Source organism: Oncorhynchus nerka, linkage group LG20 (assembly GCF_034236695.1).
Source record: "Oncorhynchus nerka isolate Pitt River linkage group LG20, Oner_Uvic_2.0, whole genome shotgun sequence".
In the NCBI taxonomy this organism is placed as follows: domain Eukaryota; kingdom Metazoa; phylum Chordata; class Actinopteri; order Salmoniformes; family Salmonidae; genus Oncorhynchus; species Oncorhynchus nerka.
The window spans coordinates 96341680-96365109 of record NC_088415.1 but is presented as its reverse complement, the minus strand read 5'-3'; the positions used below and the strand labels follow the sequence as shown (position 1 = coordinate 96365109).

Below are 23430 nucleotides of genomic sequence, written 5' to 3'. Positions count from 1 at the left end.
TAGGTGACCAAATACTGATGTCATGTAATAAAATGCAAATGAATTACTTAAAAATCATACAATGTGATTTTCTGGATTTTTGTTTTAGATTCTGTCTCTCACAGTTGAAGTGTACCTATGATAAAAATTACAGTATACTGTATATTTAAGAAAAATGTAAAATAAAAATACAATTTTAAAAATGTAGGGAAAATAAATAAATACTCTACCAGCGTTTCTTACAGGGTAGCGACATAAATGTATAATTATTTATAGAATTACTGGAATTGATTTAGCCAAGTGCAACTGCGCTCTCGGTTCAGTCTGTGCGAGTGGGAGAGGTGGAGGGAGAAGCCCGATCTTGAAGATCACTCCGCAACCAGCATCGGCATTTGTAGGTTCGATTAATGGCTCAAAATGGCCAGAAGCAAAGCACTTTCTTCTGAAACTCGTCAGTCTATTCTTGTTCTGAGAAATGAAGGCTATTCCATGCGAGAAATTGCCAAGAAACTGAAGATCTTTACAATGCTGTGTAGAAATAGAAATAGAATAGAAGTGGGAGGCTGCGCTGCAAGAGGTGTCGTGGCAATTTCCCTTAATACTAAATGAGGAGAGTTACAAACCACACACCAGTCAGAGTTATACTTAAACTTCATCTTTTAATAGTACAATAGCCCTTTGACTATAAAATACTTATTTTCCACCATAATTTGCAAATAAATTCTTCAAAAATCCTACTGTGATTTTCTGGATTTTTTTTCTCATTTTGTCTGTCATAGTTGAAGTGTACCTATGATGAAAGGCCTCTCTCATGTTTTTAAGTAGGAGAACTTGCACAATTGGTGGCTGACTAAATACTTTTTTGCCCCACTGTATATTACTGATCCATAGTAGACCTAACAATAGAGATATATTACATTACTGAACCATCTAACTATGCAAACTGCCCAGCGAGCTGCCCAGTGACACGAGCCTACCAGACGAGCTAAATCACTTCTATGCTAGCTTCGAGGCAAGCAACACAGAGGCATGCATGAGAGCATCAGCTGTTCCGGACGACTGTGTGATCACGCTCTCCATAGCCGACTTGAGTAAAACCTTTAAATAGGTCAACATACACAAGGCTGCGAGGCCAGACGGATTACCAGGACGTGTGCTCCGGGCATGTGCTGATCAAATGGCAGGTGTCTTCACTGACATTTTCAACATGTCCCTGATTGAGTCTGTAATATGTTATATAAATATTCATACACATAGCTCATATATTATACAGCGCCAAGCCAAACAGCCTGACTCAAGTCATTTCACGTACCCCTGCTAAAATAGGAACCAGGTCACTCTCCCTGCAATAAAACTACCCCCCTAACACTATCCCCTCAGCTCTGTTGTCTTACCACCCCAGGAAACAAAGACATTCCATCGCAAGAACACATACACCCAGCCATAAAACTGACCCCCTCTGTTCTCTTCTTTCACGACCCCCTCTGCTCTCCTGTATCAGATTTCCTGACACACAAATACCTTCTTGCATGAACACACACACCCATCTCAGTCCAGGTCAAAGGGAGCTCAGAGAACAAGACTCTGCTATGCACCAATGGGGCCCGCTCTGGCTAGAGCAAGGCCCGCCTCCAACTCTTTGTGACCAGTCAGAAGACCAAAACGACAAGACTCCACCTACTTTATTATTGTATAATAATGAATGTAACCTTTGTATAAGGCCTCTTTTTCACCTGACCCCTCATCGGGTTATATGAACTAGATCCGTGCACGATGTAGAACAAGATATCTTTGACCAATAAACAGCCTTCTTGATACACCTGATTCCACTCTGTCCAGCGTCCATGATTTGGTCTCAACTCTCCAGTATTTAAACACTAACAAATACCAACATGTTTCAAGCAGACCACCATAGTCCCTGTCCCCAAGAACACAAAGGTAACCTGCCTAAATGACTACAGACCCGTAGCACTCACGTCCGTAGCCACGAAGTGCTTTGAAAGGCTGGTAATGGCTCACATCAACACCATTATCCCAGAAACCCTAGACCCACTCCAATATGCATACATCCCAACAGATCCACAGATACCCTTTACCACCTGGACAAAAGGAACACTTATGTGAGAATGCTATTAATTCATTAACTACAGCTCAGCGTTCAACACCATAGTACCCTCTAACTCATCACTAAGCTAAGGATCCTGGGACTAAACACCTCCCTCTGCCACTGGAACATGGTCTTCCTGAAGGGCCACCGCCAGGTGGTGAGGGGAGGTAGCTAAACATATGCCATATGATCCTCAACACTGGAGCCCCCCAGGGGTGAGTGCTCTGTCCCCTCCTGTACTCCCTGTTCACCCACGACGACTGCATGGCCAGGCACGAGTCCAACACGATCATTAAGATTGCTGACGACAACAGTGGTAGCCCTGAACAATGATGAGACGGCATGTAGGGAGGAGGTCAGAGAACTGGTAGTGTGGTGCCAGGACAACAACCTCTCCCTCAATGTGAGCAAAACTAAGGAGCTGATCGTGGACTACGGGAAAAGGTGGGCCGAACAGGCCCCCATTAACATCAACAGGGCTGTAGTGGAGCGGTTCGAGAGTCCACATCACCACCGAACTATTATGTGGGTGGTGTTATATCCTGCCTTGTTGGCCCTTGTGCATCGTCGGACAGGGCCACAGTGTCTCCCGACCCCTCCTGTCTCAGCCTCCAGTATTTATGCTGCAGTAGTTTATGTGTCGGGGGGCTAGTGGCAATCTGTTATATCTGGAGTATTTCTCCTGTCTTAGGTATTAGTAAACGTTAATAATCGATAAAATTGATCACGGGGCGATCTGTATTTGATAGCAGCAAGTCTTGAAATCATGGTCCATATTCTCCCTTTCATAACTTCCTTTTTTAACAAATCAAAAACTGAAGAATTGGGCGTGCAAAATTATTCAGCCCCCTTAAGTTAATACTTTGTAGCGCCACCTTTTGCTGCGATTACAGCTGTAAGTCGCTTGGGGTATGTCTCTATCAGTTTTGCACATCGAGAGACTGACATTTTTTCTCATTCCTCCTTGCAAAACAGCTCGAGCTCAGTGAGGTTAGATGGAGAGCATTTGTTTTGTTAAAAAAGTTTGAAATATCCAATAAATGTCATTCCACTTCATGATTGTGTCCCACTTGTTGTTGATTCTTCACAAAAAAATACAGTTTTATATCTTTATGTTTGAAGCCTGAAATGTGGCAAAAGGTCGCAAAGTTCAAGGGGGCCGAATACTTTCGCAAGGCACTGTATAAATGAATTCTCTGAGAGTACTTACAAAACAGTTCTTAGTATCATTTGTAGCCTCTCAACTCACATAACAAATAACACAGATCTTAGGAACATTACACAAAGGACGATTTACTAGTCAGAGGAGTATCCCATAGCCAGACAGCATTAGCTATAAATTATCGTTCAGTTTGCTCTCCTAAAACGAAGCTCTTATCTCGTTCTGGGTACAACATAGTACCAAGACATTACCTCATCCAATGGTATATATCAATTGTCATTTTAGAAACTCCCATCTCAAATACAATCCCTCCTGGACAAGCTCACAGAGACAGTGAGCCTCCTAGGTCATATACTAAATCAAGATAAAGGCAACCTCAGAGGGGACGTAAATAGTTAGACACATTCCCATAAGAAGACAAGCCTAACCTCTCTAGTCTCTCAAAGCACTTCGTGATGACAGAAGTGAGAGCTACGGGGCGATAGTAATTTAGTTCAGTTATCTTTGCCTTCTTGGGTACACAGACAATGGTGGCCATCTTGAAATATGTGGGGACAGCAGACTGGGATAGGGAGAGAATGAATATGTCTGTAAACACACCAGCCAGCTGGCCTGCACATGCTGTGAGGACGTGGCTAGGGATGCCGTCTGCGCCGGCAGCCTTGCGAGGGTTAACACGTTTAAATGTCTTACTCACGTTGGCCACAGAGAAGGAGAGCCCACAGTCCTTGGTAGCGGGTTGTGTCGGTGGCACTGTATTGTCCTCAAATCGGGCAAAGAAGGTGTTTAGTTTGTCTGGAAGCAAGACGACGGTGTCCATGACGTGGCTGGTTTTCCTTTTGTTGTCCGTGATTGTCTGTAGACCCTACCACATACGTCTCGTGTCTGAGCCGTTGAATTGCAACTCCACTTTGTCTCTATACTGATGTTTTGCCTGTTTGATTACTTTGCGGAAGGAATGGCTACTCTGTTTGTATTCTGCCATATTCCCAGTCACCTTGCTATGTTTAAATGCGGTGGTTCATGCTTTCAGTTTCACGCGAATGCTGCCATCTATCCATGTTTTCTGATTAGGGTAGGTTTTAATAGTACAAGTCGGTACAATATCTCCTATACACTTCCTGATAAACTCAGTTACCGTTTCAGTGTATACATCAATATTATTCTCGGAAGCTACCCGGAACATGTCCCAGTCCGCGTGTCAAAACAATCTTGAAGTGTGAATTCCGATTGATCAGACCAGCGTTGCATGGGTACTTCCAAATCAGTCAGGTTTCAAGACTAGTCATTCAACTGAGACTGCTCTTCTCTGTATCACGGAGGAGCTCCGCACTGCTAAAGCTAACTCTCTCTCCTCTGCTCTCATCCTTCTAGACCTATCGGCTGCCTTCGATACTGTGAACCATCAGATCCTCCTCTCCACCCTCTCCGAGTTGGGCATCTCCGGCGCGGCCCACGCTTGGATTGCGTCCTACCTGACAGGTCGCTCCTACCAGGTGGCGTGGCGAGAATCCGTCTCCTCACCACGTGCTCTCACCACTGGTGTCCCCCAGGGCTCTGTTCTAGGCCCTCTCCTATTCTCGCTATACACCAAGTCACTTGGCTCTGTCATAACCTCACATGGTCTCTCCTATCATTGCTATGCAGACGACACACAATTAATCTTCTCCTTTCCCCCTTCTGACGACCAGGTGGCGAATCGCATCTCTGCATGTCTGGCAGACATATCAGTGTGGATGACGGATCATCACCTCAAGCTGAACCTCGGCAAGACGGAGCTGCTCTTCCTCCCGGGGAAGGACTGCCCGTTCCATGATCTCGCCATCACGGTTGACAACTCCATTGTGTCCTCGTCCCAGAGCGCTAAGAACCTTGGCGTGATCCTGGACAGCACCCTGTCGTTCTCAAATAACATCAAGGCGGTGGCCCGTTCCTGTAGGTTCATGCTCTACAACATCCGCAGAGTACGACCCTGCCTCACACAGGAAGCGGCGCAGGTCCTAATCCAGGCACTTGTCATCTCCCGTCTGGATTACTGCAACTCGCTGTTGGCTGGGCTCCCTGCCTGTGCCATTAAACCCCTACAACTCATCCAGAACGCCGCAGCCCGTCTGGTGTTCAACCTTCCCAAGTTCTCTCACGTCACCCCGCTCCTCCGCTCTCTCCACTGGCTTCCAGTTGAAGCTCGCATCCGCTACAAGACCATGGTGCTTGCTTACGGAGCTGTGAGGGAACGGCACCTCAGTACCTCCAGGCTCTGATCAGGCCCTACACCCAAACAAGGGCACTGCGTTCATCCACCTCTGGCCTGCTCGCCTCCCTACCACTGAGGAAGTACAGTTCCCTCTCAGCCCAGTCAAAACTGTTCGCTGCTCTGGCCCCCCAATGGTGGAACAAACTCCCTCACGACGCCAGGACAGCGGAGTCAATCACCACCTTCCGGAGACACCTGAAACCCCACCTCTTTAAGGAATACCTAGGATAGGATAAAGTAATCCTTCTCACCCCCCCCCCCCCTTAAAAGACCTAGATGCACTATTGTAAAGTGGCTGTTCCACTGGATGTCATAAGGTGAAAGCACCAATTTGTAAGTCGCTCTGGATAAGAGCGTCTGCTAAATGACTTAAATGTAAATGTAATGTACTTCCTGTTTGAGTTTCTGCCTATAGGTAGGGAGGAGCAAAATGGAGCCGTGGTCAGATTTGCCCGGAAGGAGAGTGGGGGAGGGCCTTGTATGCATCCCGGAAGTTGGAGTAACAGTGACCTAGTGTTTTAGGAGCGTGAGTATTTCAGTCGATATGCTGACAGAATTTAGGCAACCTTTTCCTCAAATTTACCTTGTTAATTCATCTCACACCTGAAGACTTTGTGCCGTGGATAAAAACACCTGTAGGCTAGCAGTGCTAGCATTAGCCTGCTCTGTTTTCATGATGGCTAGCAGGTAACTGCTACTTAATAGGAATCTGAGACACAAACTTGCGGTCCCAGCCTTAATGGCTGACCGAGTCGCGGAATCCGTAGCAATACGAACTTTAGCTATAATTAAAAACCATTTAATGAAAACTATTTCATAAAAACAACAAACTGAGTGCAGACGTTGTTCTTTTGCTTTGATGATGTTAGCAGAACATGCAGCCGCTCCAGACAGGTCCAGCCTAACCCTAAACCTAACCCAAGACAGCGTCTAGACAGGTCCAGCCTAACCCAAGCCATCATCCAGACAGGTCCAGCCTAACCCTAAACCTAACCCAAGCCAGCATCCAGACAGGTCCAGCCTAACCCAAGCCAGCATCCAGACAGGTCCAGCCTAACCCAAGCCAGCATCCAGACAGGTCCAGCCTAACCCTAAACCTAACCCAAGCCAGCATCCAGACAGGTCCAGCCTAACCCTAAACCTAACCCAAGCCGCAGGCAAAAAAATACACATGTGCTACTTCTGCACACACAGCTTTTTATTTACTTAGCATACCACCTCAAACCACACATAGCATGTATTTCCAGTTTTACATCAACCATTGATAATATAGTATTTCACATATTCTACATTAAAAATATATTGTCTTCATATTGTATGAATATAGCATAGACTTATTCACAGAATCATAATCAGGGATTCAAATGTTTTTGTTTTGGCTAATCTCACTTCCTCATTCCTCAGATCCAAAGCTTTAAACATGGCCTTTTCTAACCATTAGAAGGGGCAGGAAAAACCCCTTTGCCAATAGAAGGTCATTGAGAAAGTTCCATAGTTCATTCCTGCTCCGTTCTTAGCTCCATCCATGTAGCTGTATAGTTATTCTCTCTGGGGTCCTGAAGCATCACAGCAGGTCCGGTTGGTCTAGGGGTGACGTGGGATGAACTGTGTCCCACACTCCTCTCCCCTCCTCCCCCCTGCCCTCCCCTCTCCTCCCCCATCAGACAGCACAACAGCGACCAGAGATGTCGTCTGAAGGAGTGAGACAGCATGTAGAGAGCAGGGTTCAGGAAGCAGTGGGCGTAGGCCACAATACGACACACAACATACACAACATGCAGCCGCTCCTTGACCCTACAGTCTACAGGTGTGTAGACAGACATGACGAATATGAATAGGTTGTACGGTGCCCAGCAGACGATGAACGCTACCACGATACAGAAGACCACCAGCACTGTGCGGTGTTGTCTCCTGGTCGCAGTTACCAGGACCGTCCTGAGAATGGCACTGTAGCAGAGGATGATGATGATTAGAGGGAGGACGAAGAGCAGGGACACCTGCAGGTAGTAGCCCAGCTGTTGGGGGACAGAGAGAGAGGGAGAGGTTATCTATGAATATCCAGCTTCTGGGGGACAGAGGGGTTATATATGAAATATCCAACATTGGAAACACTGGTCACAATTAGAAACAGGAATGTCCACTCACTGTTTGCTGAAACACAAAGTACATACAAAGACCATGTGAGTGGAAACGTGTATCACTGAAAGCTTAAACAAACATCCCTACTAGGAGCAGTAAACAGTGAGCGGACATTTCTCTTCTGTTCTACGTTACCGTAACCCACCTCCTCGTCCGTAGTTCCAGGTGAGACCTCACAGATGAATATTCTTGTCCCGTTTTCCACTTCCTGTACCTGGGAGGCTATGACATCACTGAGGGAGGCGGCCAGGCTGACTACCCATGATGCCGTGCAGGCGGCCAATGCGTACCTCAGTCGTCTCCGGGGAACGACTGTCCAGCGGGACCCGACGACTATTACACAGCGGTACACCGTCATGGAGGTGAGCAGCATCATACTGCTGTAGAGACCGGTGAAGTATGCCCCCGTCAACAGCTTACAGGCCTGGGGTCAGAGGTTATAGTCAGGGTTAGATGTCAGAGGTTAGGGTTAGATGTCAGAGGTTAGGGTTAGGAGTCAGGGGTTAGGGTTAGAGTTCAGACGTTAGGGTTAGAGGTTAAGGTTAGAGATCCGAGGTTAAGTTTAGAGATCAGAGGTTACAGTTAGAGCTCAGAGGTTAGGGTTAGAGGAAAGAGGTTAGGGTTAGAGATCAGAGGTTAGGGTTAGAGATCAGAGAAAAGGATTAGAGATCAGAGGTTAGGGTTAGAGGTTAGAGTTAGAGATCAAAGGTTAAGGTTAGAGATCAGAGGTTACGGTTGGAGGTTAGAGGTTAGGGTTAGAAGTCAGAGGTTAGGGTTAGGAGTCAGAGGTTACGATTAGAGGTCAGAGAAAAGGATTAGAGTTCAGAGGTCAGGGTTAGATGTCAGAGGTTAGGGTTAGAGGTTAGGGGTTAGGGATAGGAGTGAGAGGTTAGGGTTAGATATCTGAGGTTATGGTTAGAGGTCAGAGGTTATGGTTAGGAGTCAGCGGTTAGGGTTAGAGGTCAGAGGTTAGGGTTAGAGGTTAGGGTTAGGATTCAGAGTTTGAGATTTAGAGGTTAGGGTTAGGAGTCAAAGGTTAGTATTAGGAGTCAGAGTTTAGGGTTAGCGTCCAGAGATCAGTGTTAGAGGTAAAGTTAGGAGTCAGGGGTCAGAGGTTAGGGTTAAGGTTAGGATTCAGGGGTTAGGGTCAGAGGTTAGGGTTAAGGTTAGGAGGTTGATGAGATGAGTAATGCAAGATACGTAGACATTATTAAAGTAGCTAATGGCTAGTGTTTCATTTCCTTAACGTCAGAGGTTAGAAGTCAGAGGTTAGGGTTAGAGATCAGAAGTCAGGGTTGGTCATACCCACCAGGTCACCGAACATCCAGTGGGAGACGTTAGAGGTTAGATGTCAGAGGTTAGAAGTCAGAGGTTAGGGTTAGAGATCAGAAGTCAGGGTTGGTCATACCCACCAGGTCACCGAACATCCAGTGGGAGAGTTGGTAGGCGGCCCAGAAGGGCAGGGTCAGGGTAAATAGGAGGTCAGAGGTCAACAGGTTTAGGATGAACAGGTTGGTGACCCTCCTTAGGTCCTCATATCGACACAAGGCAACCAGCAACAATCCGTTACCTAGACAACACAAAACACATCATTAAGTAGACAACACAGGGGCCTCAAGAGTGACGCAGTGGTCAAAGGCACTGCGTTGCTGTGCTAGCTGTGCCACTAGAGATCCTGGGTTACCTCGACAACGTGGAACAGACCGCTAACTAGACAACACTGAACACACCGTTAACTAGACAACACTGAACACACCGTTACCTCGACAACATGGAACAGACCGCTAACTAGACAACACTGAACACACCGTTACCTCGACAACGTGGAACAGACCGCTAACCAGACAACACTGAACACACCGTTACCTCGACAACGTGGAACAGACCGCTAACCAGACAACACTGAACACACCGCTAACTAGACAACACAGACCACACAGTTAACTAGACAACACAGAACACACCGTTAACTAGACAACACTGAACACACCGTTAACTAGACAACACTGAACACACCGTTAACTAGACAACCCAGAACAAACCGTTACCAAGACAACACAAAACACACCGTCAGCTAGACAACACAGAACACACAGTTACCTAGACAACACAGAACAAACAGTTAACTAGACAACACAGAACACACCGTTAACTAGACAACACAGAACACACAGTTAACTAGACAACCCAGAACACACAGTTAACTAGACAACACAGAACACACAGTTACCTAGACAACACAGAACACACAGTTAACTAGACAACACTGAACACACAGTTAACTAGACAACACAGAATACGCTGTTGATGACGAAGAGCAAACAGGTTACCTGTGACACTGAGGAAGAAGATGACCAGGAAGAAACCAAGTTACCTGTGACACCGAGGAGGAAGATGACCAGGAAGCAACCAAGTTACCTGTCGTGACACTGAGGAGGAAGATGACCAGGAAGCAGCCAAGTTACCTGTCGTGACACTGAAGAGGAAGATGACCAGGAAGCAACCAAGTTACCTGTGACACCGAGGAGGAAGAGGACCAGGAAGCAACCAAGTTACCTGTGACACCGAGGAGGAAGAGGACCAGGAAGCAACCAAGTTACCTGTGACACCGAGGAGGAAGAGGACCAGGAAGCAACCAAGTTACCTGTGACACCGAGGAGGAAGATAACCAGGAAGCAACCAAGTTACCTGTGACACCGAGGAGGAAGATGACCAGGAAGCAACCAAGTTACCTGTGACACCGAGGAGGAAGATGAGGAGGAAGCAACCAAGTTACCTGTGACACTGTGGAGGAAGATGACCAGGAAGCAGCCAAGTTACCTGTCGTGACACTGAAGAGGAAGATGAGGAGGAAGCAACCAAGTTACCTGTCGTGACACTGAGGTGGAAGATGAGGAGGAAGCAACCAAGTTACCTGTCGTGACACTGAAGAGGAAGATGAGGAGGAAGCAGCCAAGTTACCTGTGACACTGAGGAGGAAGATAACCAGGAAGCAACCAAGTTACCTGTGACACTGAGGTGGAAGATGACCAGGAAGCAACCAAGTTACCTGTGACACTGAGGAGGAAGAGGACCAGGAGGCAACCAAGTTACCTGTCGTGGCACTGAGGAGGAAGATGAGGAGGAAGCAACCAAGTTACCTGTCGTGACACTGAGGAGGAAGATGACCAGGAAGCAACCAAGTTACCTGTCGTGGCACTGAGGAGGAAGATGAGGAGGAAGCAACCAAGTTACCTGTCGTGACACTGAGGAGGAAGATGACCAGGAAGCAACCAAGTTACCTGTGACACTGAGGAGGAAGATGATCAGGAAGCAACCAAGTTACCTGTGACGCTGAGGAGGAAGATGACCAGGAAGCAACCAGCCGTGACCTCCTCTAACCCTCCGACCTCGTCACACAGCAGGATTAACTGTTTATCACCATAGTCTTCATCAGTGTAGTTGCTGTCATTCACAGAGCTGGTCTCATTCACCATGGTCTTCCAGGACTCAGTCAGGTCCATCGCTGCAACGTGATTTATACTATAGAATGACAGAGAGCCACTACACTACAGACCACAGAGAATAGAGGTACTATAGAATGACAGAGAGCCACTACACTACAGACCACAGAGAATAGAGGTACTATAGAATGACAGAGAGCCACTACACTACAGACCACAGAGAATAGAGGTACTATAGAATGACAGAGAGCCACTACACCACAGACCACAGAGAATAGAGGTGATGTATACTATAGAATGACAGAGAGCCACTACACTACAGACCACAGAGAATAGAGGTACTATAGAATGACAGAGAGCCACTACACTACAGACCACAGAGAATAGAGGTACTATAGAATGACAGAGAGCCACTACACTACAGACCACAGAGAATAGAGGTACTATAGAATGACAGAGAGCCACTACACCACAGACCACAGAGAATAGAGGTGATATATACTATAGAATGACAGAGAGCCACTACACCACAGACCACAGAGAATAGAGGTGATATATACTATAGAATGACAGAGAGCCACTACACTACAGACCACAGAGAATAGAGGTACTATAGAATGACAGAGAGCCACTACACTACAGACCACAGAGAATAGAGTTACTATAGAATGACAGAGAGCCACTACACTACAGACCACAGAGAATAGAGTTACTATAGAATGACAGAGAGCCACTACACTACAGACCACAGAGAATAGAGGTGATATATACTATAGAATGACAGAGAGCCACTACACTACAGACCACAGAGAATAGAGGTGATGTATACTATAGAATGACAGAGAGCCACTACACTACAGACCACAGAGAATAGAGGTGATGTATACTATAGAATGACAGAGAGCCACTACACTACAGACCACAGAGAATAGAGGTGATGTATACTATAGAATGACAGAGAGCCACTACACTACAGACCACAGAGAATAGAGGTGATATAGAATGACAGAGAGCCACTACACTACAGACCACAGAGAATAGAGGTGATGTATACTATAGAATGACAGAGAGCCACTACACCACAGACCACAGAGAATAGAGGTGATGTATACTATAGAATGACAGAGAGCCACTACACTACAGACCACAGAGAATAGAGGTACTATAGAATGACAGAGAGCCACTACACTACAGACCACAGAGAATAGAGGTACTATAGAATGACAGAGAGCCACTACACTACAGACCACAGAGAATAGAGGTACTATAGAATGACAGAGAGCCACTACACTACAGACCACAGAGAATAGAGGTGATATAGAATGACAGAGAGCCACTACACTACAGACCACAGAGAATAGAGGTGATATATACTATAGAATGACAGAGAGCCACTACACTACAGACCACAGAGAATAGAGGTACTATAGAATGACAGAGAGCCACTACACTACAGACCACAGAGAATAGAGGTGATGTATACTATAGAATGACAGAGAGCCACTACACTACAGACCACAGAGAATAGAGGTGATGTATACTATAGAATGACAGAGAGCCACTACACTACAGACCACAGAGAATAGAGGTACTATAGAATGACAGAGAGCCACTACACTACAGACCACAGAGAATAGAGGTGATATAGAATGACAGAGAGCCACTACACTACAGACCACAGAGAATAGAGGTGATATAGAATGACAGAGAGCCACTACACTACAGACCACAGAGAATAGAGGTGATATAGAATGACAGAGAGCCACTACACTACAGACCACAGAGAATAGAGGTGATATAGAATGACAGAGAGCCACTACACCACAGACCACAGAGAATAGAGGTGATGTATACTATAGAATGACAGAGAGCCACTACACTACAGACCACAGAGAATAGAGGTGATATATACTATAGAATGACAGAGAGCCACTACACCACAGACCACAGAGAATAGAGGTGATATATACTATAGAATGACAGAGAGCCACTACACTACAGACCACAGAGAATAGAGGTACTATAGAATGACAGAGAGCCACTACACTACAGACCACAGAGAATAGAGGTGATATAGAATGACAGAGAGCCACTACACTACAGACCACAGAGAATAGAGGTACTATAGAATGACAGAGAGCCACTACACTACAGACCACAGAGAATAGAGGTGATGTATACTATAGAATGACAGAGAGCCACTACACCACAGACCACAGAGAATAGAGGTACTATAGAATGACAGAGAGCCACTACACTACAGACCACAGAGAATAGAGGTGATGTATACTATAGAATGACAGAGAGCCACTACACTACAGACCACAGAGAATAGAGGTACTATAGAATGACAGAGAGCCACTACACTACAGACCACAGAGAATAGAGGTACTATAGAATGACAGAGAGCCACTACACTACAGACCACAGAGAATAGAGGTACTATAGAATGACAGAGAGCCACTACACCACAGACCACAGAGAATAGAGGTGATATATACTATAGAATGACAGAGAGCCACTACACTACAGACCACAGAGAATAGAGGTGATGTATACTATAGAATGACAGAGAGCCACTACACCACAGACCACAGAGAATAGAGGTACTATAGAATGACAGAGAGCCACTACACTACAGACCACAGAGAATAGAGGTGATGTATACTATAGAATGACAGAGAGCCACTACACTACAGACCACAGAGAATAGAGTTACTATAGAATGACAGAGAGCCACTACACTACAGACCACAGAGAATAGAGTACTATAGAATGACAGAGAGCCACTACACCACAGACCACAGAGAATAGAGGTACTATAGAATGACAGAGAGCCACTACACTACAGACCACAGAGAATAGAGGTACTATAGAATGACAGAGAGCCACTACACTACAGACCACAGATAATAGAGGTGATGTATACTATAGAATGACAGAGAGCCACTACACCACAGACCACAGAGAATAGAGGTGATATATACTATAGAATGACAGAGAGCCACTACACCACAGACCACAGAGAATAGAGGTGATATATACTATAGAATGACAGAGAGCCACTACACCACAGACCACAGAGAATAGAGGTGATATATACTATAGAATGACAGAGAGCCACTACACCACAGACCACAGAGAATAGAGGTGATGTATACTATAGAATGACAGAGAGCCACTACACCACAGACCACAGAGAATAGAGGTGATATATACTATAGAATGACAGAGAGCCACTACACTACAGACCACAGAGAATAGAGGTACTATAGAATGACAGAGAGCCACTACACTACAGACCACAGAGAATAGAGGTGATGTATACTATAGAATGACAGAGAGCCACTACACCACAGACCACAGAGAATAGAGGTACTATAGAATGACAGAGAGCCACTACACTACAGACCACAGAGAATAGAGGTGATGTATACTATAGAATGACAGAGAGCCACTACACTACAGACCACAGAGAATAGAGGTACTATAGAATGACAGAGAGCCACTACACTACAGACCACAGAGAATAGAGGTACTATAGAATGACAGAGAGCCACTACACTACAGACCACAGAGAATAGAGGTGATGTATACTATAGAATGACAGAGAGCCACTACACTACAGACCACAGAGAATAGAGGTGATGTATACTATAGAATGACAGAGAGCCACTACACTACAGACCACAGAGAATAGAGGTGATATATACTATAGAATGACAGAGAGCCACTACACTACAGACCACAGAGAATAGAGGTACTATAGAATGACAGAGAGCCACTACACTACAGACCACAGAGAATAGAGGTACTATAGAATGACAGAGAGCCACTACACTACAGACCACAGAGAATAGAGGTACTATAGAATGACAGAGAGCCACTACACTACAGACCACAGAGAATAGAGGTGATATATACTATAGAATGACAGAGAGCCACTACACCACAGACCACAGAGAATAGAGGTACTATAGAATGACAGAGAGCCACTACACTACAGACCACAGAGAATAGAGGTACTATAGAATGACAGAGAGCCACTACACCACAGACCACAGAGAATAGAGGTGATATATACTATAGAATGACAGAGAGCCACTACACTACAGACCACAGAGAATAGAGGTACTATAGAATGACAGAGAGCCACTACACTACAGACCACAGAGAATAGAGGTGATGTATACTATAGAATGACAGAGAGCCACTACACTACAGACCACAGAGAATAGAGGTACTATAGAATGACAGAGAGCCACTACACCACAGACCACAGAGAATAGAGGTACAGAGAGCCACTACACTACAGACCACAGAGAATAGAGGTATAGAATGACAGAGAGCCACTACACTACAGACCACAGAGAATAGAGGTACTATAGAATGACAGAGAGCCACTACACTACAGACCACAGAGAATAGAGGTGATGTATACTATAGAATGACAGAGAGCCACTACACCACAGACCACAGAGAATAGAGGTGATATATACTATAGAATGACAGAGAGCCACTACACTACAGACCACAGAGAATAGAGGTGATATATACTATAGAATGACAGAGAGCCACTACACCACAGACCACAGAGAATAGAGGTGATGTATACTATAGAATGACAGAGAGCCACTACACCACAGACCACAGAGAATAGAGAGTGATATATACTATAGAATGACAGAGAGCCACTACACTACAGACCACAGAGAATAGAGGTGATATATACTATAGAATGACAGAGAGCCACTACACTACAGACCACAGAGAATAGAGGTACTATAGAATGACAGAGAGCCACTACACTACAGACCACAGAGAATAGAGGTGATGTATACTATAGAATGACAGAGAGCCACTACACCACAGACCACAGAGAATAGAGGTACTATAGAATGACAGAGAGCCACTACACCACAGACCACAGAGAATAGAGGTGATACTATAGAATGACAGAGAGCCACTACACTACAGACCACAGAGAATAGAGGTGATGTATACTATAGAATGACAGAGAGCCACTACACTACAGACCACAGAGAATAGAGGTGACTATACTATAGAATGACAGAGAGCCACTACACTACAGACCACAGAGAATAGAGGTGATGTATACTATAGAATGACAGAGAGCCACTACACTACAGACCACAGAGAATAGAGGTGATATATACTATAGAATGACAGAGAGCCACTACACTACAGACCACAGAGAATAGAGGTGATGTATACTATAGAATGACAGAGAGCCACTACACTACAGACCACAGAGAATAGAGGTACTATAGAATGACAGAGAGCCACTACACTACAGACCACAGAGAATAGAGGTGATTTACTATAGAATGACAGAGAGCCACTACACCACAGACCACAGAGAATAGAGGTGATTTATACTATAGAATGACAGAGAGCCACTACACTACAGACCACAGAGAATAGAGGTACTATAGAATGACAGAGAGCCACTACACCACAGACCACAGAGAATAGAGGTACTATAGAATGACAGAGAGCCACTACACTACAGACCACAGAGAATAGAGGTGATATATACTATAGAATGACAGAGAGCCACTACACTACAGACCACAGAGAATAGAGGTACTATAGAATGACAGAGAGCCACTACACTACAGACCACAGAGAATAGAGGTACTATAGAATGACAGAGAGCCACTACACTACAGACCACAGAGAATAGAGGTGATATATACTATAGAATGACAGAGAGCCACTACACTACAGACCACAGAGAATAGAGGTGATATATACTATAGAATGACAGAGAGCCACTACACTACAGACCACAGAGAATAGAGGTGATGTATACTATAGAATGACAGAGAGCCACTACACTACAGACCACAGAGAATAGAGGTGATATATACTATAGAATGACAGAGAGCCACTACACTACAGACCACAGAGAATAGAGGTACTATAGAATGACAGAGAGCCACTACACTACAGACCACAGAGAATAGAGGTGATATATACTATAGAATGACAGAGAGCCACTACACTACAGACCACAGAGAATAGAGGTACTATAGAATGACAGAGAGCCACTACACCACAGACCACAGAGAATAGAGGTGATATATACTATAGAATGACAGAGAGCCACTACACCACAGACCACAGAGAATAGAGGTGATATATACTATAGAATGACAGAGAGCCACTACACTACAGACCACAGAGAATAGAGGTGATATATACTATAGAATGACAGAGAGCCACTACACCACAGACCACAGAGAATAGAGTTACTATAGAATGACAGAGAGCCACTACACTACAGACCACAGAGAATAGAGGTGATGTATACTATAGAATGACAGAGAGCCACTACACTACAGACCACAGAGAATAGAGGTACTATAGAATGACAGAGAGCCACTACACTACAGACCACAGAGAATAGAGGTGATATATACTATAGAATGACAGAGAGCCACTACACCACAGACCACAGAGAATAGAGGTACTATAGAATGACAGAGAGCCACTACACTACAGACCACAGAGAATAGAGGTGATATATACTATAGAATGACAGAGAGCCACTACACTACAGACCACAGAGAATAGAGGTGATGTATACTATAGAATGACAGAGAGCCACTACACCACAGACCACAGAGAATAGAGTTACTATAGAATGACAGAGAGCCACTACACTACAGACCACAGAGAATAGAGGTGATATATACTATAGAATGACAGAGAGCCACTACACTACAGACCACAGAGAATAGAGGTACTATAGAATGACAGAGAGCCACTACACTACAGACCACAGAGAATAGAGTTACTATAGAATGACAGAGAGCCACTACACTACAGACCACAGAGAATAGAGGTGATGTATACTATAGAATGACAGAGAGCCACTACACTACAGACCACAGAGAATAGAGGTACTATAGAATGACAGAGAGCCACTACACTACAGACCACAGAGAATAGAGGTACTATAGAATGACAGAGAGCCACTACACTACAGACCACAGAGAATAGAGGTACTATAGAATGACAGAGAGCCACTACACTACAGACCACAGAGAATAGAGGTACTATAGAATGACAGAGAGCCACTACACCACAGACCACAGAGAATAGAGGTGATATATACTATAGAATGACAGAGAGCCACTACACTACAGACCACAGAGAATAGAGGTGATATATACTATAGAATGACAGAGAGCCACTACACTACAGACCACAGAGAATAGAGTTACTATAGAATGACAGAGAGCCACTACACTACAGACCACAGAGAATAGAGGTGAATGACAGAGAGCCACTACACTACAGACCACAGAGAATAGAGGTACTATAGAATGACAGAGAGCCACTACACTACAGACCACAGAGAATAGAGGTACTATAGAATGACAGAGAGCCACTACACTACAGACCACAGAGAATAGAGGTGATATATACTATAGAATGACAGAGAGCCACTACACCACAGACCACAGAGAATAGAGTTACTATAGAATGACAGAGAGCCACTACACTACAGACCACAGAGAATAGAGGTACTATAGAATGACAGAGAGCCACTACACTACAGACCACAGAGAATAGAGGTACTATAGAATGACAGAGAGCCACTACACCACAGACCACAGAGAATAGAGGTACTATAGAATGACAGAGAGCCACTACACTACAGACCACAGAGAATAGAGGTGATATATACTATAGAATGACAGAGAGCCACTACACTACAGACCACAGAGAATAGAGGTGATATATACTATAGAATGACAGAGAGCCACTACACCACAGACCACAGAGAATAGAGGTGATATATACTATAGAATGACAGAGAGCCACTACACTACAGACCACAGAGAATAGAGGTACTATAGAATGACAGAGAGCCACTACACCACAGACCACAGAGAATAGAGGTACTATAGAATGACAGAGAGCCACTACACTACAGACCACAGAGAATAGAGGTGATGTATACTATAGAATGACAGAGAGCCACTACACTACAGACCACAGAGAATAGAGGTGATGTATACTATAGAATGACAGAGAGCCACTACACTACAGACCACAGAGAATAGAGGTACTATAGAATGACAGAGAGCCACTACACTACAGACCACAGAGAATAGAGGTGATATATACTATAGAATGACAGAGAGCCACTACACCACAGACCACAGAGAATAGAGGTACTATAGAATGACAGAGAGCCACTACACTACAGACCACAGAGAATAGAGGTGATGTATACTATAGAATGACAGAGAGCCACTACACTACAGACCACAGAGAATAGAGGTGATATATACTATAGAATGACAGAGAGCCACTACACTACAGACCACAGAGAATAGAGGTGATGTATACTATAGAATGACAGAGAGCCACTACACCACAGACCACAGAGAATAGAGGTACTATAGAATGACAGAGAGCCACTACACTACAGACCACAGAGAATAGAGGTGATGTATACTATAGAATGACAGAGAGCCACTACACCACAGACCACAGAGAATAGAGTTACTATAGAATGACAGAGAGCCACTACACTACAGACCACAGAGAATAGAGGTGATGTATACTATAGAATGACAGAGAGCCACTACACCACAGACCACAGAGAATAGAGGTGATGTATACTATAGAATGACAGAGAGCCACTACACTACAGACCACAGAGAATAGAGGTACTATAGAATGACAGAGAGCCACTACACTACAGACCACAGAGAATAGAGGTACTATAGAATGACAGAGAGCCACTACACTACAGACCACAGAGAATAGAGGTACTATAGAATGACAGAGAGCCACTACACTACAGACCACAGAGAATAGAGGTACTATAGAATGACAGAGAGCCACTACACTACAGACCACAGAGAATAGAGGTACTATAGAATGACAGAGAGCCACTACACCACAGACCACAGAGAATAGAGGTACTATAGAATGACAGAGAGCCACTACACTACAGACCACAGAGAATAGAGGTGATATATACTATAGAATGACAGAGAGCCACTACACTACAGACCACAGAGAATAGAGGTGATATATACTATAGAATGACAGAGAGCCACTACACCACAGACCACAGAGAATAGAGGTGATATATACTATAGAATGACAGAGAGCCACTACACTACAGACCACAGAGAATAGAGGTACTATAGAATGACAGAGAGCCACTACACTACAGACCACAGAGAATAGAGGTACTATAGAATGACAGAGAGCCACTACACCACAGACCACAGAGAATAGAGGTACTATAGAATGACAGAGAGCCACTACACTACAGACCACAGAGAATAGAGGTGATGTATACTATAGAATGACAGAGAGCCACTACACTACAGACCACAGAGAATAGAGGTGATGTATACTATAGAATGACAGAGAGCCACTACACTACAGACCACAGAGAATAGAGGTGATGTATACTATAGAATGACAGAGAGCCACTACACTACAGACCACAGAGAATAGAGGTACTATAGAATGACAGAGAGCCACTACACTACAGACCACAGAGAATAGAGGTGATATATACTATAGAATGACAGAGAGCCACTACACCACAGACCACAGAGAATAGAGGTACTATAGAATGACAGAGAGCCACTACACTACAGACCACAGAGAATAGAGGTGATGTATACTATAGAATGACAGAGAGCCACTACACCACAGACCACAGAGAATAGAGGTGATGTATACTATAGAATGACAGAGAGCCACTACACTACAGACCACAGAGAATAGAGGTGATGTATACTATAGAATGACAGAGAGCCACTACACTACAGACCACAGAGAATAGAGGTGATATATACTATAGAATGACAGAGAGCCACTACACTACAGACCACAGAGAATAGAGGTGATATATACTATAGAATGACAGAGAGCCACTACACTACAGACCACAGAGAATAGAGGTGATGTATACTATAGAATGACAGAGAGCCACTACACTACAGACCACAGAGAATAGAGGTACTATAGAATGACAGAGAGCCACTACACTACAGACCACAGAGAATAGAGGTGATATATACTATAGAATGACAGAGAGCCACTACACTACAGACCACAGAGAATAGAGGTACTATAGAATGACAGAGAGCCACTACACTACAGACCACAGAGAATAGAGGTGATGTATACTATAGAATGACAGAGAGCCACTACACTACAGACCACAGAGAATAGAGTTACTATAGAATGACAGAGAGCCACTACACTACAGACCACAGAGAATAGAGGTACTATAGAATGACAGAGAGCCACTACACTACAGACCACAGAGAATAGAGGTACTATAGAATGACAGAGAGCCACTACACTACAGACCACAGAGAATAGAGGTACTATAGAATGACAGAGAGCCACTACACTACAGACCACAGAGAATAGAGGTACTATAGAATGACAGAGAGCCACTACACTACAGACCACAGAGAATAGAGGTGATGTATACTATAGAATGACAGAGAGCCACTACACCACAGACCACAGAGAATAGAGGTGATGTATACTATAGAATGACAGAGAGCCACTACACTACAGACCACAGAGAATAGAGGTGATGTATACTATAGAATGACAGAGAGCCACTACACCACAGACCACAGAGAATAGAGGTACTATAGAATGACAGAGAGCCACTACACCACAGACCACAGAGAATAGAGGTACTATAGAATGACAGAGAGCCACTACACTACAGACCACAGAGAATAGAGGTACTATAGAATGACAGAGAGCCACTACACTACAGACCACAGAGAATAGAGGTACTATAGAATGACAGAGAGCCACTACACCACAGACCACAGAGAATAGAGGTACTATAGAATGACAGAGAGCCACTACACTACAGACCACAGAGAATAGAGGTACTATAGAATGACAGAGAGCCACTACACTACAGACCACAGAGAATAGAGGTACTATAGAATGACAGAGAGCCACTACACCACAGACCACAGAGAATAGAGGTGATGTATACTATAGAATGACAGAGAGCCACTACACTACAGACCACAGAGAATAGAGGTACTATAGAATGACAGAGAGCCACTACACTACAGACCACAGAGAATAGAGGTACTATAGAATGACAGAGAGCCACTACACTACAGACCACAGAGAATAGAGGTACTATAGAATGACAGAGAGCCACTACACTACAGACCACAGAGAATAGAGGTACTATAGAATGACAGAGAGCCACTACACTACAGACCACAGAGAATAGAGGTGATATATACTATAGAATGACAGAGAGCCACTACACTACAGACCACAGAGAATAGAGGTACTATAGAATGACAGAGAGCCACTACACTACAGACCACAGAGAATAGAGGTACTATAGAATGACAGAGAGCCACGACACTACAGACCACAGAGAATAGAGGTGATATATACTATAGAATGACAGAGAGCCACTACACTACAGACCACAGAGAATAGAGGTGATGTATACTATAGAATGACAGAGAGCCACTACACTACAGACCACAGAGAATAGAGGTGATATATACTATAGAATGACAGAGAGCCACTACACTACAGACCACAGAGAATAGAGGTGATGTATACTATAGAATGACAGAGAGCCACTACACCACAGACCACAGAGAATAGAGGTGATGTATACTATAGAATGACAGAGAGCCACTACACTACAGACCACAGAGAATAGAGGTGATATATACTATAGAATGACAGAGAGCCACTACACTACAGACCACAGAGAATAGAGTTACATAGCACGACTTATTACAAAGTGTGAGACACTTTCCAAGATGTGGAAATTACATGAGATGCATCAAATACTACAGCAGCATTTTGATCAATTTGACCACATATCTATAGCCTCTCTATAATATCATAATAATGTTAACACCAACCTACCATGTGAACCGGTTCTCAGAGTGTTAAGATGTTGTTAGTGAGAAAACTGTTAAGGGTGGTGTGGACCAACTATGTGTTGTTCCTCATTTCCAACTCAGTTTCACATTTAGTCAAAAATGGATAAATGGACAGACTGTGTTGTTCCTCAATTCCTACTCAGTTTCACATTTAGTAAAACATGGATGAGTGGACACATTATTTAGTCTAACGTACAGAGTATTCTACCTACGTATGAGTATTCCTTCTTAGCGCCTGAGGGGAGAGCTCTGTCTTATTGGCTCTTAAAACTTGTTCACGCTACCACGTTCCCCAAGGGCACCCCCCCACGCTCAACTCAAAAGATGGCGCACAGAATGCAAAAATATTCTTCGAAATATTTAACCTCCACACATTA

General features: G+C 44.4%; 1 protein-coding gene across 3 annotated transcripts; it reads right to left on the bottom strand.

Annotated features, from left to right (window-relative positions):
• Positions 1 to 6679: 6679 nt before the first annotated feature.
• On the bottom strand, positions 6680 to 23127 carry xcr1b.2 (chemokine (C motif) receptor 1b, duplicate 2). 3 transcript variants are annotated; one of them, XM_029651141.2, is made up of 5 exons: positions 23037 to 23127; positions 10967 to 11146; positions 9054 to 9211; positions 7787 to 8065; positions 6680 to 7517 (listed from the first exon to the last, which is right to left on the bottom strand). In XM_029651141.2, the coding sequence occupies exons 2-5, from the start codon at positions 11142 to 11144 to the stop codon at positions 6999 to 7001; spliced, it is 1134 nt and encodes a 377-aa protein (XP_029507001.2). In that variant the 5' UTR covers positions 11145 to 11146; positions 23037 to 23127; the 3' UTR covers positions 6680 to 6998. The 3 variants fall into 3 exon arrangements, with proteins under 3 accessions (XP_029507001.2, XP_029506999.2, XP_029507000.2); XM_029651139.2 differs by having other exon boundaries at positions 10967 to 11189; positions 23037 to 23073; XM_029651140.2 differs by lacking the exon at positions 23037 to 23127 and having other exon boundaries at positions 10967 to 11367.
• Between the last annotated feature and the right edge of the window lie 303 nt (positions 23128 to 23430).